The sequence below is a fragment of the Xenopus laevis genome, chromosome 1S (assembly GCF_017654675.1).
Source record: "Xenopus laevis strain J_2021 chromosome 1S, Xenopus_laevis_v10.1, whole genome shotgun sequence".
Taxonomy (NCBI): domain Eukaryota; kingdom Metazoa; phylum Chordata; class Amphibia; order Anura; family Pipidae; genus Xenopus; species Xenopus laevis.
The window spans coordinates 150643233-150662371 of record NC_054372.1 but is presented as its reverse complement, the minus strand read 5'-3'; the positions used below and the strand labels follow the sequence as shown (position 1 = coordinate 150662371).

Genomic DNA, 19139 nt, shown 5'->3' with positions numbered 1-19139 from the left:
TCATTGATTAGGCCCATGCTTCCAGGGTTGATGCTGTATTCAATGATATTCTCAACCATTCTGTGCTTCTGGCAAGAGTTGGTCATATGGGGGGATTGGGGGCAGAAGAATAAGGACTGTTATAGCAGTAAAGGGAGCAGTATCTTCATACAAATACTATTGGTTTGGGAATGAGCTGATGGGCAGGCAGGTGTCTTGATATTTTGGTAATAGAGTGTAACTGTAAGTTGCAGATCCTGGTATACTGTACCTTTCAGCTCCCATGCAACCACAATATTGTTGATGATATTATCAGGTCCGGATTTACATAGAGGGCTCCCCTAGGCCTGGTTTCGTTCGTGGCCCCCCCCCCCGTCCCCTCCTTTTTATTTGTCAAATTTTCATCATCGGGACTGGAGCCATGGGGATTGGCACACAGGAGATTTACAAATCTATATCTCCTGTTTATCCCCAGTGTTTCTGAGGCAATGTGGGTGTGGTTGGGCAGCATGCCGCCCTAGGCCCAGGCCTTGGTGGCCTCTCCACAAATCCAGGCCTGGATATTATGCCCTCTACTTCTTTTATTGACTGTGACATGAAGGTTCTATGTAGAGAGCAGAAAACCCGGGCCAGCCTGATGTGCTGGAGAGAACAGCACTGCAGAAGTGCAAGTCTTGGGGTAAGGGCAAATGGTGAGATTCGCTGGCGATTTTTCATCATAGCCGACAGGAAGGCAGGGGAAAGCAATTCGGGGAGATTGTCGCCCAGAAGAAGAGCCGATTAGTCGCCAGGCGACTAAATCTGCCCTTGTGACCTTACCCTTAAAGGAGAAGGAAAGCCGTTTAGCACTTGAGGGTGCCAAAAGTTAGGCACTCCCAAGTGAATGTATTTACTTACCTGAAAGCCCAGGCCAGTGCTCCTATCAGCAGAAAACTGCACCGGCCCGGGGTTATACCAGAGAGCACCACGGAGCACTTCACTTCCGGCTTCTTCTTTCTTCAAATTTCCCGGGGCAAATGCATGCGCAGTTTATTGAAAAAGCTCACTTTTTACTCTAATGCGCCTGCACAACTGCAAGAAAGAAGAAGCTGGAAGTGGGTCACTCGCTGGTGCTCCCCGGGTTTCAGGTAAGTAAATACATTCACTTGGGTTGCCTAACATTTGGCGACTTTCCTTCTCCTTTAAACCAAATCTTTTTTTGAATGAAATATTTAATACTTCTCTTCCTTTCCAAATGCTATCCCCATAACATTTTGTGGAAATGTTTATATTACAGCTTGTAAAGAGATCGGAGTCTGTAGGCGCAGGCTTTTAGCCTAGTTAGTATGTGGTGGCATTTTTGGAAAGATTCCAGGAAACCCTCTCATTGGGTGACTAAGAAACCCGCTGATGGCAGCTCCCCTCTATGCCTTTGTGAAGAGTGGAAAGAGGTTCAGTGTTTCATTAATACAAACTAAATGGGCCTTTGATTTTAAGGTGCTCTAATTCCTTTATAAAGGCGAAGTAAGTCATAGGGGCAGATTCACTAAAGTGGCAAATGTTACCATGTGCCGTCGTCCTTAAGATAGAGGGGGAAAAATGAACTAACTGAAAAGGTGCAGCTGCATAATTGTCTTAGATCCTCGTCTATATCACAGTAACAGTTCTAATGCAAAGATGACATTTTGGGTGAAGACTCATGTGGGGATTAGTTGATGCAAGTTTTTAATCGCTAGACCCCAAATTCATCCTGGTGGCAGACTGCGACTTGTGCATTAACCTACGGGCGCTAAGTCGCCATGATCAGTTGCTGCAATTGCAGTTTCTTTTTTTAAAGTCACGGCAATGAATAACTTCGTGTCCCCAAAAGGAAAGTATGTCCCTGTGTCCAACATGAGTGCGATAAATAGGGCTTGTGCTGAACATACACTTTCCCTATTGGTTTAATTCAGACGGTTTTTGTTATTTCTTTCACTAAACAGGGCAAAATCACATTATATTTCCATATCTCACAGCCTAACATGTTAACTTCCATGCAGTTCCAAATTAGAAAAGTCTACGTCCCAAGCATTCTGGATAACTGGTCCCATACCTGTACAGTGATTCACCAAACTAGTGAGGAAGCAAATGGACCACAAATATTACATCTTAGATCAGAATTGAGTGAAAAGCAAACTCCCATCTCTCTCTGAAGGTGCCCATAATAGTGTGATGTATAAGGATACAGGAATGAAACCTTCAGGACTCTCAGGGTAGGAAAGCAGAGAGTATAAAGAGACAACAATTATGCAACAAGCAAGAAGCCTCAATAGGAAACAAATGAGTTTAACAGTGACAGAAATGTAACAGAATGTAATTCGCTGTGAATCTGTAATAGAATGTATGTGTTCTGTGTAAATAGAAAAATCCACATTCTGAGAATTCAGTCGTATGAACTATTTTATATCCAAGTAAAGATGTTTACAAGGGAACATTTTCCTATCTCAGGATATAATGGAATGTACTCAGATTTTACAAACAGGATTTCTGTGTAATATCATGGCTTTTCTCAGGGAATGTCCTCCCAGAACTTTTTAAATGTATTCTATATAAGCTATTGTGTGGGCCAAACTGAAACAGGTTTATATTTGAAAGAATTGTTCCCACCAGGTTAGCCTGGTAGAACCTACTGTCCGGGAATAGTGGGAGCAGCCCCCTAAGCTGCTTACAGTAAGGGGCAGATTTATCAAAGGTCAAGGTGAATTTTCAGATGAAAAAAATTCTAATTTCGAGCTATCTTTTGTGTACTAAATTCGATTCGAATTTTGAAAAAAATTTGAATATCGAAAATGATCATGTAAGGTCTCTTTAAAAATTTGACTTCGACCATTCGCCATCTAAATATTGCCGAATTGCTGTTTTAGCCTATGGGGGACCTCCTAGAACCTATTTGGAGTCAATTGATGGACTTAGAAAAATTTACGTTTTTTTGGGGGGAAAAACTTTGAATCGAATTTGATCGAATGCGATATTCCTTCGATTCGTACGATTCAAATTCGGCTGAATACGGACCTATTTGACCACAGAAAAAAGTTTGACTTAATTTTGGTTGGGATTTTTGAATTCAAATTACGTTTTTTCAATTTGAAAATCAACCCTTGATAAATATGCCCCTAAGTACCCCAGTGGGAGAACTGCAGTATGGACTGACTGTGGTGTAACCAACTAACCTGCACCAGACTAGTGAGGCTTCCCATGCCCTCCCACTAGCAATTTAACTGTTTTTTTGGTTTTGAAACATTGTATTTGATTTTTAAATTAATCAAATAAAATCAAGATGACAGCAAATATTATGCAGACTAAGAAAATGTGCTGCTTTAAACACAATAGAATGTATAAAACATTCATTGAAGAGATGCATTGCTTAACTGTTTTTATTTTGGCTCCAGTGAGCCTTAAGGGGGTGAGGGCCTGGGTGTCATTGCACCCCCTTGTAGTTACGCCACTGTGGACTGACTTGCACCACCTTGAATATAAGGAACCCATTACAGAACATAGGTGCAACCCACAACAGCCAATTACATTTTTCCTTTTATTAAGTCAAAAATAGGGAAATATTTATTTAAATTCAACGTTTCGATCTTCCTCAGGAGTATCCAGACAAACTATATACTTCAGTGATGTATAGGGAGAACAAATAATAATAAACCTGGTGTCAGGAAACCAACCATTTGTTTAATTTAGAAAGTTTGGGGGAGACATTCTTGTAATATTTGGGGGGACATGTTTATACACATCCATGTACATAAGCTTTTGTCTGGCTCAATATTATTATTTCATACTCAAAATGGCTGAATAATTGTATGTGAAAAATATCATTGGATCTTGTTACGTATGGAAATATTTTCTAATTAAACTGCAAGTGATGAATATTATAGTGTATCTGTATGTACCAGCTGGGGCTCGGCAAGATAATGACATGGGTATTCTGCTTTATTACAGAAAATAAAGATTTGTGTTTGATCACTTCCATCATATCATTTAGTACTGAACTTCATACAACAAGCACCCTCCTTGGCTTCTTGTAGGGATCCACTCAATTCATTATTTTTGGCTCAATGTCAAATCCTCAATCCTAATTTGCTTATTAAGATTTGAAAAAAAAAAATGTAACTGTGAAAAAGCATGCAGTTTCTCTGCTTTAAAACTAGGGATGCACCGAATCAGGATTCGGTTCGGGATTAGGCCTTTTTCAGCAGGATTCGGATTTGGCCAAATCCTTCTGCACCACCGAATCCGTATCCTAATGTGCATATGCAAATTAGGGACCGGGGGAAATCACGTGACTTTGTCAAAAAAAAACAGGGAAGTAAAAAATTTTTTCCCCTTCCCACCCCTAATTTGTATATGCAAAATAGGGTTCGGATTCGGCCAAATCTTTCACTAAGGATTCGTCCAAATCCAATATAGTGGATTCGGTGCATCCCTGTTTAGAACCACGGCTTTATATTCTGTTTGGATGAAAATTTAAGATAACCAAATACTGAATTCCAGGCATCCCAAGCTGCTTTCAGTGTTTATGATTTTAGGGGGGAACTAAATCAGCCTAGGATGACTTGTACCAGATGACTTGCATTGAAGTCACATGTGAGCACTGACAATGTGACCCCACTCAGGCCACTAAAATTGCAGAGAAATATTGTCAGGACTCTAACCTCAATTTCCATTGCAAGTAAGTGGGTGTGAGTCCTGATGTTGAGGTCAATCTGCTTGGTGTGGATGAAATCAGATAAACTCCCAGATAAGGTACAGGTATAGGATCCGTTATTCAGAAAGCTCCAAACTGCAGAAAGGCCATCTCCCATAGACTCCGTTTTACCCAAATAATCCTAATTTTAAAAAGTTTTTTTTTTTTGTAATAATAAAACCGTACCTTGTACTTGATCTAAACTAAGATACAGTTAATCCTTATTGGAAGCAAAACCTGCCTGTTTGGTTTATTTAATGTTTACATGATTTTCTAGTAGACTTAAAGGACAAGGAAAGGCAAAAAAATAAAATCCCATTTTTAATGAAAAAAGAAACCTTTCTCCAATATACTTTAATTAAAAAATGTACCGTTTTTATAAGAAATCCGACTGTATGCAGTGAAATTCTCCCCCTATGCTGTTCATAAGTATGAAACAATCATACTTATGAACAGCAGGGGGAGCCCCCGACTTACTTCCCAGCCATGCAGAACTCAAGCAGCTTTGTTTATGACGATCCCTAAGCAGCCCAGACCACACTGAGTATGTGCAGGGTCAGGCCAAGATGTTTAACAAAGTTACAAGATGACAGCCCCCTGTGGCCAACTTTGAAAGCATAAATCATTTGTTTGATTAGGCTTTGTGGTGCAGTAAGTTTATGTTTAGTATACAAAATACAGCATTTCTAGCCTTATTCTATTTTAGACTTTCCTTGTCCTTTAAGGTATGAAGACTCAAATTATGGAATAATCCGTTATCTGGAAAACCCCAGGCCCGGAGCATTCTGGATGACAGATCCCATACCTGTATATCATGAGTCAAGTCACCTGTCTTGTAGGAAAATAAAACACAGACCATCTTGTAAAATATTTTAATAAACGTGTCCATAAATAAACATGATCCACTTTAAATTCAACAACATTACTTACAATAAAAAAAAAGTATACATCTGACTCCATGGCCTAGGAGTGGGAAAGACTTGCATGGGACTGACCATTGTTACATTTCCAGTGCAAAGGAACATCTGTTTTACAAAAAGAGATGCACGAGTGGTCTCTGAAGAAAAACTCTTCTTGGTACCTGGTCTTTTTTTTTTTTAACTTAAGAATAACCAAGAAACTGGTTCAAATTTCCCCTCCGTCCAAGAAACTGGCCCAGGGGAGCCTATGAAAAACAAGTAGAACTACAAGAATGGCACTTCTGTATGTTTCAATCTGAGCCCTACTGTGCTGGAAGCTTTGCATGAGGCGAGATGGACTTTTTTTCTTGGCTAACTTTCTGCATCAGAGACAGTCTCATACTGTGCTCAGTCTAAAGATGCTGATTTCCAAAATGGCTGAAATGAATACATGGACATCAATGCATGCATATGCAGAAAGAGCTTTAAGTCATGCTTCATAAGTAGCTCTACACACTGATCTGGGCTCAGCTGATGCTTCCTTATAACTTACTGTACACAGCTCGCCAGCCCAAAGAACAAATACTGCTTTCAATTCATGGACTTGAAATATACCTTTTCAATACCTTTATACAAAAATAATTTCTGCAGAATGTAAAGATGGTCACCGAATCTGGGAAAGCTTCATTAAATGCTCAGTGAAGACACTAGAAAAGTGAAACAGTTTGGAGCCCATAAAATGAACACAAGCAAAAGCACATGCCCTTGTAATGTTAAGTGTCCTGAGAAGGTGAAACATTGGTTCAGAATTTCAACCTTCAGCAGCTGGTGTGCGGAGTGCTGGAGAAGTCGCTCTTGGGTACAATACATTACTGATAAGGCCACTGTTCTGTTTCAGCAGCAGATGGAGTCACATTAGCTGACCTTTTGAAGAAGCTTTTCTTCGGTTTGCCCAAACTGTACAATCACAGACATTTCTGCTATGAACTGCTCACAGCTTTCCTTGGTAACCTGCTTGCAGAATCGGAGGTCAATCGAGCAGATACTCCCACAGCGTTTGAAAAAAGTCAGGCACTGATCTGTAACATTATTGCAGTCTGGAAATAAAGCAAAATACAGATGTAACAGGTTTTGCTAAAAAAAGAAAAACAAGTTTGAGGTACGAGTGAGCAAGTTGCTAAAATGGGACTTAAAGTGGACCTGTCATCCAGGCACAAAAACTGTATAATAAAAGTCCTTTTCAAATTAAACATAAAATCCAATTTATATTTTTTATTAAAACATTCATAGCTGTTGTAAGCTCAGCTGTCAATCAAATATTGTCTGCCCCTCCTCTATGCCTTAGGCATCGAGGCGGTGCAGACAATTACTTTCACTTTCTATTCATGTCACTGCTCCCCCCACATTCCCCCCAATCTCTTAACTATTTAATTGTGTAGCCAGGGCATAGGGATGGACATCAGGTCCACCATTCTGGTGATGCAAGGCTTGTCTTAATAACAGTGTCCCCAAAATGGCTTGCTATAATTATGAATTCCCAGACTGAAAGAAGCAAGATTCAAATAATTTATATAGTATAATTGAATGTGATAAAATCGGATTTTGAATAACTTTTTTTACGGTGATGGGTCCCCTTTAAAGGGATCAGCATCAACCAAATAAACAAATGTGACATATTAGAACTAGGCCACACGCTGATACATGGAAATAAGAAGACACAATTGGAATGACTGTGCCAGGAAATATACTGAGTTAATATTAGAGCTGGACAATCACCCAAAGACAAGGTCATTAAAGGGGATGTAATTGAAAAAAAATAAAATCCCATTTATACTTTCTTTAATGAAAAAGAAACCTATCTCCAATATACTTTGATTAAAAAAGTGTACAGTTTTTATCAGAAACCAGATTGTATGCAGTGAAATTCCCCATTTGTTTTACTTGCTGTGACTGCTGCGGATAGGAAACTTTGGACGGTCCCTAACTGCTCTGCAGGGAAACAATCATACTTACGAACAGCAGGGGGGGGACTTCCCCAGAACTCGAGCAGCTTTGTTTGTTTCCCTGTAAAGCAGCCGGCGACTGTTTAGAGATTTGTATCTGCAGACCCAGTGCAGTCTGTATATTCTGATTATTAATCAGTCTTGCTGCATCGGCTTCTATGGCAGATATTATTTGACTTGTGCTGTTTTGATCATTTATGACGATCACTAAGCTTAACCTCCCAACTGAAACCCAGACCACACTGAGCATGTGCGTAATCTTGGTATTGCAAAGATGTTACAAGATGACAGCCCCCTGTGCCAACTTTGAAAGCATAAAACATTTGTCTTATTAGGCTTCTGGTGCAGTAAGTTCATGTTTATGTTTAGTATACAAAATACAGCATTTCTAGCACGATTCTATTTTAGACTTTAGTTCCCTTTAAAATGAGAACTAAAAGGATGAATGTTCTGCAGTGGCCCAAATTCCACACTCGTTCAAACTGAGAATCTGTGACACTATCTGAAAATTGAGGTGCACAATCATCATAGGACTAGCCAACATACAGCAAATCTGCCTGCGCAAATGGACCACATCCACAATAAGAAAACGATTTTGCTACTTCAAAGTGTAAGTATGTTGTTTACAGTAAATGGTACATAACCCAATTAAATCCATTTTAATTCCAGGCTGTAAAGCAACAAAATGTGGCATATTCCAAGGTGAGCGAATGTGCCTGCCACTGTATTCTCCTTTACCATGTAGGTGTGAGTAAAGAAGATCACTATTAAAGGGCCGCTGTCACAATGAACATGTTCTGTGTCACATGACTTAAAGCTACGGAGATTGACACCTGAGGATTGTTCATACAATATTCATATTTGTTTGCTTCAAATAATTGTTTCTACCTTGTTAGTGTACAGTAGTGATGTGCGGGATCCACGGGTCGGGCAGGCGTCAGCAGAATGTTCACAGACAGGTTTGGGGTGAACTTTAGCCTGTGTGCACCCTGCCCAAAACATTCTAGTGCCCCACTTTTGCCTCCAAGTGCAGATTTTTATATACTCACATCTGCTTGCCCCACCCCTTCTGTTACATCAAAGCAGGGCCGGCACAGGTATATAAATAGGGGATCGCAACGGGTTAGGGTCGGGTGTGGGTAGACTTTTAGCCAGCACATCCCTACTGTATAAGTATGGGATATGTTATCCAGAATGCTCAAGGCCTGGGGTTTGCCAGATTAGGGGTCTTTCTGTATTTTGGAACTCCATACCTTAAGTCTACTAAACATTGAAACAATAATTGTTTTGCCTCCAACAAGGATTAATTTTATCTTAGTTAGGATCAAGTACAAGGTACTGTTATATTATTACAGATAAAAATAAAAAAATAAATTAATTATTTGATTATAATGGAGTCTATAGGAGAAAACCTCTACCTAATTCAGAGTTTTCTGGCTAATGGGTTTCCAGATAATGGATCCCATACCTGTTATAGCACATGCAAACTTTTTGTATCCTAATGACATTTTACTAAACTGTGTAATGAACCCACCACCCAGCGCTGTTTCTGCCAAGAGGCAAGTTGAGAATCTTCCACCAGGCCGCTCTATACCGGGGTAGTATTTAAAGGGGGCAAGTTTTTTTTAAACTGGTAATTTATCTCTCTTAGTGTGGGGGAGTGCAACTGCATAACAAAAACAAAACAAGTAGTAGCTACTAATCTTCCTGTGTGATGCTAGCCCAATATAGGGAGCTTTAAAGAAGGAAGAAGAATATTTTCAGGGAAACTAATATGTGAGCACAGGAACCTTTGCTTACATATTATGCTTTAGCATATACTGTACCATATTAATAAAATGTATTGATATTCATGTTACTTCTGTTAATCACAAGTAAAATATAGGTACAGGTTAATTACTGCAGATCAGTAAGACTTGGCCTGCCAAGCAATCTAATGGCCTGTACCAATAAAGTTCTCTGCCTTACTTTCTTCCTTATGTACATCTGTAAGAATTCTATGGCACTTCTGTATATACAATATATGGTGACTCCATGATCTCAGTATAATCAAATGCACTAAATAACTACAAATAATCTCTAGGTGAGACAGAGTCTGTGACCTACTGCTGACTCTATAAACAATAACACAAGGGCAATACAATGCAAGCTTCCGTAATTACTTACCTGACAAGTTAATTTCTAACAAGGTATCCCTGGTGGAGGTCCCCACTGCTGTGAGCAGGTTGATGGATTGATCCGTAACATGGTTACAGTAGCTCAGGTCTAATTTGGCAAGGAGAGGCATATGCCGGATCATAAGGAGAAGCGAGGCATCTGTGATATCCAATCCTGCCAGGCGGAGGTCCGTAATATTTCTCAGCTTACTGCGGTTATCAATTTGGCCTGCATGGAAAAGACAAAACAGTTGGTTCTACAATCAATACTTGTACTGCAAGATGCTGAGAACCTCATATATAATGTAGAGAACCTCATATATAATGCCGAGCACCTCATATATAAGCTTAATATGGGGTGGACAGATAATATCCCAGGCTCAGGCACTCTGTAAACTGCAGTGGCACTTCAAGTGCTGGGAGGGGATAAGCCAGCAGTAGAGACATCCTCCTATAAAGTATATTACCTGTTAAAGGTGCTTTATTATATGGACCTGTGAAGCCCAGCTGACCCATAGCACTGGTACATTGCTAAACTGTACTGATCAACCCAAGAATCTACATTCACATCAATAGTCAAATCAGTTTCCTCCCATACATGTGCTGTTGGACTGATCAACTACAATTCAAACACTAGCCTATGGGGCTCCAGACATGGACCAATGGTCATACGAGTCTGGATGTAACTGGCCAAACTCAATGACTTGGTCCCTGTGGCTGGAGGTGAAAACACCACTTACTACTGGTGAAAAGTTGGGAGAAATTGCCTCAAATATTTGGAAAAGTTGGTGGAACAGAGGTTTTTTATTTATTAGCTATAGAGGAAGCAGACCCCACAGTTCGTGCCCCCGGGCCCCCTACTGCAGGGTCTGCTTCCTCAATTGTTATGCCACTGAACATGCCCTTTCCTAACCAAGACCACCATTACATCTGACCCTCCGATCTTATCTGTGATGGCACTGGTGGGGGCAGGGAGGTGCAAGTGAAAAATAAAAGAGGCAGATGACCAGGAGGAGGCCCGCCAAAGGGGCTGGACTGATCTCAACAGCCACTCGCTCACTTAAAAAAAAGTGTTTCATTGGCCTGGACCAACCCAAGCACCGGCCCACACAACACTACTACAGAGATTATTTGAGAACGGGAAAAAAATATTTCAAAGCTATAATTTAAGAATAAAAATAGTAAACAAAAAAAAAAGCAATAGCAACAAATAATTGTTTGTTCTTTGTAAAGGTGCACTGCTAATCGGACTAGGATTTGTTGATGTGATATTTACAGTGATGATCTTGAAAATGATACAGGTTTATTATATGTGCATTCTTCATTTGTATTTAGTTTCCATCAGTTTCCAAATAAACGTAAGCTCTACAGTTTAGGCAGACAGAAACGTTAGCCATACCTGGTCTATTATCTGTTGGAGGAGATAAGAGATCCCTCATCTGAGCGTCCTTTAGCCCTTCTACCCACTGAACATTCAGTGTCCTAAGCAAGGGGCAGCTGGAACTACAAAGAGCCGACACGGCAATCCAAGAACAACCTGACAAGTTAAGGTCCCGAAGAGCTGTTGGGAAGAAATATAATGGTAAATATAGTAAATCAGATTGTTGTGCCTGTCCAACACATAAAGAATATGGATAGCTGCCCACTGGCCATTTTGGCTACACATACCTGTAAATACAATTGCTGATATATAAGCTGTGATCCAAAACAGTACCCCACACTAAAGACTACTTAATAGTTTAACTAAAAATTGTATAAATGTGCATATACTCTCATTGTTTGGATAGATAAGGCTGATCAGAATCTACAGTAGGCAGAGGTCACCAAGTTTAGTTGAAAATGCCGTTTTGTTGATTTCAACCATAGTGATTGACCAGCTGGGAATGTATCTCAGTTTGGGGCTCAGTTTCGGCAGGTCTTCCAGTAAGATCAGTCCAATCTGAAAATGTAATTTACCAATGCACCTTGGTGATGGGGATTTGGCAGACAGTGAAGGAAAACATTGATTTTTATGATATCAGTTCATAGATTCAATTCTAATGCACAGGCAGGATCTTTGTGGAAGTGGGAACAAGCATATGTTTAAAGGAACAGTTCAGTGTAAAAATAAAAACTGGGCAAACAGATAGGCTGTGAAAAATAAAAAAATGTTTCTAATATAGTTAGTTAGCCAAAAATGTAATGTATAAAGGCTGGAGTGACTGGATGTCTAACATAATGTAAAAGAACCCCTGCTTTTCAACTCTCTAACTCTGAGTTAGTCAGCGACTTGAAGGGGGGCCGCCGCATGGGACATTTCTGTTCAGTGAGTTTGCAATTGATCCTCAGCATTCAGCTCAGATTCAAAAGCAACAGTTATGACCTATGTGCCTCCCCCCTCAGGTCACTGATTGGTTACTGCCTGGTAACCAGTCAGTGGAAACCAAGAGAGCTGAAAAGGAAGTAGAAGGAGTTCTGGCTATTATGTTACACACCCAGTCACTCCAGCCTTTATACATTACATTTTTGGCTTACTATATTAGAAACATTTTTTATTTTGCACAGCCTGTCTATTTATCCAGTTTTTATTTTTATACTGAACAGCTCCTTTAAGGAATATTACCATCAGAATAAAAAGACTTATTTTTGCCTGAAAACATGTGATAACTGTGTTAAGTATTATAGTTGGTTCGGATTTTTACATTACTTATAAGAAAAGATTACTGGTCATTTTATGCTTGCATTTCCTGATATTTATGTGCTTGGCAGACACATCATGCCCCTCAACACATTTTCATGTTTAAATATTACAGTTCGGGTTAGGGCGATAATATTAGCAGCTGCAGCCATTCTGCAGATCAATGAACTTCCCATATCTTACCTGGAAGCCGGTTTATAAGCCAACTGAGTTGTTTTTTGGATATGTTTGTCCAGCTAAGGTCAAGTGAGGTTGGCTGTCTCCTAATAATGCCACTTAGCATAAGTGGGGTGATTGATTTACAGCGGTTTAAGTCAATTCGTGTCCATAACCTCTTATCACAACACCTGTGTGAAAACAAGATATATTTTAGTACCACTCTCCGTTCAGTGCTCAGTGATGGCGATTTTTCTATTCGCCAATGAAATAGAATGACAAGTAGGAAAGGCAGATAGGGCCAGTCACAAACAGTTCATTTGTCTCACAACTTGTCACATATAGAAATGTCAAAATGGCCTAGTCATGCCTGAAACATGTTCAGAGGCAAATTGTTCTACCACAAGTGAAATTTAGGAATTTGATTTCCCCCATCACTAAAGCTGGCCATAGACACAAAGATTAAGTCGTATGAAATGGAGATTCGTATGATTTTCGTGTGTGGATTGTCCATTTTTCGTAACATGGCAATCGGTCAGGTTTGAGGATTTCTGTCGGCTAATTATAACGTCTCTACATGTATTGCCTATTTGATGATATCAATGGGTGACTGTCACTACTAAGATATATATGACTTTTTCAGGTAATTATCATCTGATGACTACTGGCACATACAAGGTACATGTCTTTCTGACAATGCCCTTTCCATTAAAATAGTGGCTTATCCTCCATGGTATCCAGATACCCAAACATGTGTATAACAACCTTTGATTGATAGTTTTTGTGGGCCCAAATGTTGGCACAACAGGGAATGAAGAGCTGCAGCTACTGTCTATTTCATTATCTACCAGTAGAAGATGTACCTACAGCATAGTACTTCATCAGATACCTTTTTCCATCTTTTTATAACTGAATACATCCGAGATATCGTCTGTTGAAACCCACTTCAATCTGGTTACATTCCAAGACTGTCAGGCATTATGTTCTAAATTGGCCACAATGCCAGACCAAATCTGGGTATATACAGCCAGCTTAAAGGAGAACTAAAAGCTTTACTAAAGAAGTAGGTTAGAAATGTTGAACATTGTGTTTTGGGCTTCTGTATCATTCCAAGCAACAACAGCCCTTTAGCAGTGAAGCTCTGTGTCTCCACAGATGCCCCAGTAGCTCCCCATCTTCTTTTCTGCTGATTCACTGCACATGCTCTGTGCTGCCGTCACTTACTGAGCTTAGGGACCCACTCACAATATACAGTACACAGAATATAAATGTCACAATATAAGGCTGATTAGTAATTAATACAGAAACCAGTGCAATTAGCATCAGCCCTGTAGCATCAGCTTATATTACAGACAAACCTCATGTTCTGCTTGTAAATTTGTAACAACCCCTAAGCTTAGCTTCTCAACATCTGCTCAGAGCCCACTGAGTATGTGAGTGTCGCTGACACTTTCCAAGATGGTGACCCCCTGTGACAAGTTTGAAGTCCTGGATCATTGCTGCTATTGACAAGCTGAAACTTTCATTTTTAGGGTTTAGTGCTCCTTTAAGAAGTATGAAATAACAGATTACAGACCTGTATCAGTATTTACAAATACAAACAGAAACTAAAAAATATGTCATTACCATCTGTTCCATGTTTTGCAGACTCTCATACAAATGCACAAGTCCCTGTGGCTGAGGTAGCTAAAAATGGTCATCCAGACCTCTCTCTGCATCACATGGGTTGCTCCATCTGCTAGAGGCAGGGAATCTGGGGGAGGACTAATAGGGGGTGGCCGTATTACATGCCGCTCCATTTGCATGCACTTAGGAGGGGACAAGGAAGGTGGTGGGCGTGTGATAACCCTTGGGGGAGTTTTCGGACTGGGAAACAGCTCATGCCTCAGTTCCTTTGGGGTGCCATTTAATCCTTTGCTAAAATGATGCATAATTTCCCCATTGCTCGATATGCAGTTTTTTGGCTCTTCATTGTCACTTTCTGGCTCAGATTTAATAGGATGGTGGTTCTCATTGGCCAACGTATTTTCAGTTTTTTGTATCTCCTGATTCAACTCTTTGCTTAATTCCTTGCTTAGTTCTTTATTAGAAACTCTCCGCTTTCTCCTAACTTTCTTCTTGTCCTTGGGCTCTGGCCCCTCTGTGCTTGGTCCTGCAGTAGGAGAGCTAGACCTTGACTGGTCACTTTCCTTGGATTTTGGCGCTGCTTCAGTCAAATCATCATCTGGCTCTTGTTTTATACGCCTAAGTGTTTTGGCCATCATTGCACGTTCATCTGGTGTCTTCCATGATCTCCTCTGGAATAAAGAACATATATGTATTCGAATGTTATCAGAATCTGTCTGGATAATAAAACGAATTCTGGGTTTTTTTTTCTTCCTTTGTTTCCAATTGCTAGTATATCTTTGAATCATTTCTATTGTCTGTGAATATTTAGCCTATTATTACAGGGGTAATATGTAATAGAATGGCCTGTTTTAAATTGTATTTTTTTATAGTTTCTTAATTATTTGCCTTCCTTTATCCAGCTTTGAGGTGGGGTCCCTGACCTGGGCAGCAAAAAAAACAAAGAAAACAATTCCTCTGTGAGCCTACAATTTTATTGTGATTGCAGTTTCTTATTACTTATCTTTCTATTTATATTCCAGTCTCTCATTCACACCATTGCCTGGGTGCTAGGGTAAATTGGACTCTAGCAACCAGATTGCTGCTCAAATTCCAAACTGGAGTACTGCTGATGAGAAGCGAAATAACTGAATAAAATAAAAAACCAAAGACCAATTGCAAATTGTCTCAGAATTTCAATGTTTAAATCATAATAAAAGATAAAATATGTACCACCCTTTAAATACCTTGTAGCACAAAAAGCATAAGGCTTTTTGAAGAAGTTATTGGCATTACTTCTTTACTGTAAATTGGAGTTTCTATTAGTGCCAGCTCATTTTTTCCTATGGTCTTCTGCTACCTTAGCTGAAGGTTTAGGGTTCGGCACCCACATCCAGGTGAAATTCACCTCAGGTGAATTATAGAGGTGAATTTACTATTGGGTCATATACATAGGGGTTTTCAATAAATGGGGACCACAGACCAATGATATAAATTAGAGCTAGATCAAAAAATCAACACAAAGTCTGCATTGATAAAACCAAACATATTGCTGAGAGAGGCTTTGTGAAGAGCAACTGGATTATTTTAGAAAATGTGGCAAATGCATAATTGAATGGATTGAGAAAGTTTCTTATTTTGATAAGATGAAGCTAATTTTTTTCATGATGATTGCCTTGTAAATTTCTATGTTTTTAATTGAAGTAAATGAAGGTAAATAATTTAAATCATGGAAAATCATGGGACTAAGCTTGTCTCATTGTAACTTATTGTTATGTTGCCTGGCAGTTCCTAAGGGCAGAGTTTTATATTTATCAGACTATATAATTACTACACACATATCTATAATTGTCAAATGCAAATTAAATTTAGACCATTCATTGTGTTTTTTTCACGTAATTACAAAGAATGTTACCTACTACCACTAGAGGGTGCACTAATTGTATATTTCAGTAACCTGATAACATTGAATACAGTGGGCGCTCCCCTGGGTATCAAAAGTGACAACTAAATACAAAGAACCGTATTAGAAAGCAGAAATCCGTATACTTGTGTGAGCCCTCAATACAGGATATTCTCAGTTCTAATACGGTTCTTTGTATTTAGTTTTTTCATGTAATGCATTTAAACACATGTGAACACATTATAGGGGTTGTTCACCTTTGAATTAACTTTTTGCATGATGAAGAGAGTGATAGTCTGAGATTGGTTTTTATTATTTGTGGTTTTCGAGTTATTTAGCCTTTTATTCAGCAGCTCTCCAGTTTGCAATTTCAGTAGTCTAGTTGCTAGGGTCTAAATTACCATAGCAACCATGCATTGATTGAATAAGAGACTGAATTATGAATAGGAGAGGGCCTGGACGGAAAGAGGAGTAATACAAAGTAGTAATAACAATAAATGCGTAGCCATATAGAACATTTGTTTTTGGGTCAATGACCCCCATGTGAAACCTGGAAAGAGTCAGAGGAAGAATAATAATTTAAAAACATTAATGAAGACAACTTGAAAAGTTGCTTAGAATTGGCCATTCTATAACATACTAAAAGTTAACTTAAGGGTGAATCGCCCCCCTAAACACAGATAAAAAATACCTGGACTTTTTCATGCAAGCTATTACTACATCTGCATTTAATTTAATAGCTCATTAAAAACCTATAACATACCTTTTTCCTTAAGAGCTTCTCTTCTTTTACAAGCTTTAACTAAAAATAAGATGTAAAAGAAATTCACTTTTAATAAAGTTATTTTAGTTATTTATAGACTAAATGCCTTTTATATCAAAATGTAAAAAAAAGTAAAACCTCCTAGACAACTCCGCCATTCCTCAGAGCCTCCTGGTCACCCACTTCTACTACTGTATGCGGTCTTTTGGTCTTACCTCTGGAATTCCATCCCCTAATTACTCCCTCGTTCTATTTAAAATAAACACATCTGATTCAGTCTTGGCACTTAAAGGGATACTGTCATGGAAGAATGTGTTTTTTTCAAAACGCGTCAGTTAATAGTGCTACTCCAGCAGAATTCTGCACTGAAATTCAAATCTCAAAAGAGCAAACAGATTTTTTTATATTCAATTTTGAAATTTGACATGGGGCTAGACATATTGTCAGTTTCCCAGCTGCCCTGTCATGTGACTTGTGCCTGCCCTTTAAATGGAACTACTTTCTGGCAGGCTGTTATTTCTCCTACTTAATGTAACTGAATCAGTCTCAGTGGGACTTGGCTTTTACTATTGAGTTTTGTTTTTAGATCTACCAGGCAGCTGTTATCTTGTGTTCGGGAGCTGCTATCTGGTTACCTTCCCATTGATCTTTTGTTAGGCTGCTGGGGGGGGGGGAGAGGGGTGATATCACTCCAACTTGCAGTACAGCAGTAAAGAATGACTGAAGTTTATCAGAGCACAAGTCACATGACTGGGGGCAGCTGGAAACTGACAATATGTCTAGCCCCATGTCAGATTTCAAAATTGAAAATAATTAGCTCTTTTAAAAAATTGATTTCAGTGCAGAATTCTGCTGGAGCAGCACTATTAACTGATGTGTTTTGAAAATAAAACATGTTTTCCCATGACAGTATCCCTTTAAGGATATGCTTCAACCACAGCTAATTGTAGCACTTAGTTTCCTCATATTTGTGCAATCAGCAACCTCCTACTTACACTGTAAAGCTCTATGGGACAGGAACATCCTTTATCCTGCATCTCTTAACACTTAGGGGGTTATTTAATAACGTCCATAAAAGCACCATTTTTTTAATAGCAAAAAAACTAGAATTTTTCAAGATTTATTAAACTCCATGGTGTTAAAAGTCAGAATAAAAAAGTACTCCAACTCAGACCTGCCAAGTTCATGTAGAAGTCAACGGCAGATGTCCCGTTGATATCCTGACTTGTGCTTTGTTTAGTTCAACAATCCGAAGATTTTGTGGTTTTGACATCAAATCCGAAAAGTCTGAGGTTTTAGGCGTCAAATATTATAAGTTCCAGTTTTCAGCAAAAAAATACGAAAAATTTGTACGATTGAAATTTTTTTCACAATTTTATCGAGTTTCACAAGAAATTTTCAGGAAAATTGTATTGATAAATAGGGGGGGAAAGTTCGTGCAGATTTAGTTGGGAATGGTTTTCAGAAATAGTGAGAATTTTTCAGATTTTGATAAATAACCCCCTTAGTCTTGGAACTGTATACATAAGTGATAAGCAGATGCCTATAGAGAGTTTTCAGAAGAGGCCTTAAGCGATGCCTCTATGCAAAAAAGGTTTAGAATCAGAATTTATTCGAAGAAGATTCCTTCTGTGAATAGTTTGTGGGCTTTGCATAGTTTGACTACAATGAATTCATACCATCATGAAAGACAAAAGAAGGCATACGATTACTGACTTGATTGATGATTGTGGCCCGTGTGGTCCTAACTTTAGGGTGGTGGCACATGATCTGATTTGGGGAGATTACTAGCCCAGCGTCAAATCTCCTCTTCTTCGGGCAACTAATCTCCCTGAAATACAATCCCGCTGCTCGGATTGCTTTGTTTCCAAAGTCGCCCGAAGTTGCCTCACAAGGAAACTTCGTGTGACTTTGGAAAGCTGAAGCGATCAGAGTTCCATCCCACCAGCGATTTACATTTTAGCTGGCGGGAAGGCATTTCGGGAAGATTAGTCGCCCAAAGAAGAGGAGATTTGTCACTGGGTGACTAATCACCCTGGAATTGCCACATCTCCCACCAGCCTTTGAGGTGTAGGTACTTTAAGATAAAAATCTACCAACTTTTTAAAGGGGATGGAGAATTGGGGAGTCGGGGACGGGAAAGTTCCCCTACTGTAAAGTTCCCCTACTGTAATAGAATACTTTTTACAAAAGTCAATTGGACTGTGTGCTTCTGTATAAGCATTCTAGTATGGTGAGCAGAGCTGGCACCCACCCAGAAAGCCATGGGAAGGGCACTTAATAAACCCCTTTG

At 39.3% G+C, this 19139-nt stretch overlaps 1 protein-coding gene across 4 annotated transcripts in view; it reads right to left on the bottom strand.

The window, feature by feature from the left end:
• Nucleotides 1–5542: 5542 nt before the first annotated feature.
• Nucleotides 5543–19139, bottom strand: part of kdm2b.S (lysine (K)-specific demethylase 2B S homeolog) — a 32020-nt gene continuing 18423 nt past the window's right edge. For 3 of the 4 annotated variants that reach the window (XM_018244196.2, XM_041580370.1, XM_018244192.2), the window contains 6 exons: nucleotides 16847–16885; nucleotides 14202–14872; nucleotides 12603–12766; nucleotides 11142–11303; nucleotides 9753–9971; nucleotides 5543–6680 (listed from right to left, as the gene is read on the bottom strand). In XM_018244196.2, the coding sequence (XP_018099685.1) occupies nucleotides 6499–6680; nucleotides 9753–9971; nucleotides 11142–11303; nucleotides 12603–12766; nucleotides 14202–14872; nucleotides 16847–16885 (1437 nt within the window). In that variant the 3' untranslated portion in view covers nucleotides 5543–6498. The remainder of the gene's footprint in view (nucleotides 6681–9752; nucleotides 9972–11141; nucleotides 11304–12602; nucleotides 12767–14201; nucleotides 14873–16846; nucleotides 16886–19139) is intronic. The other variant, XM_041580371.1, reaches the window with a different exon arrangement.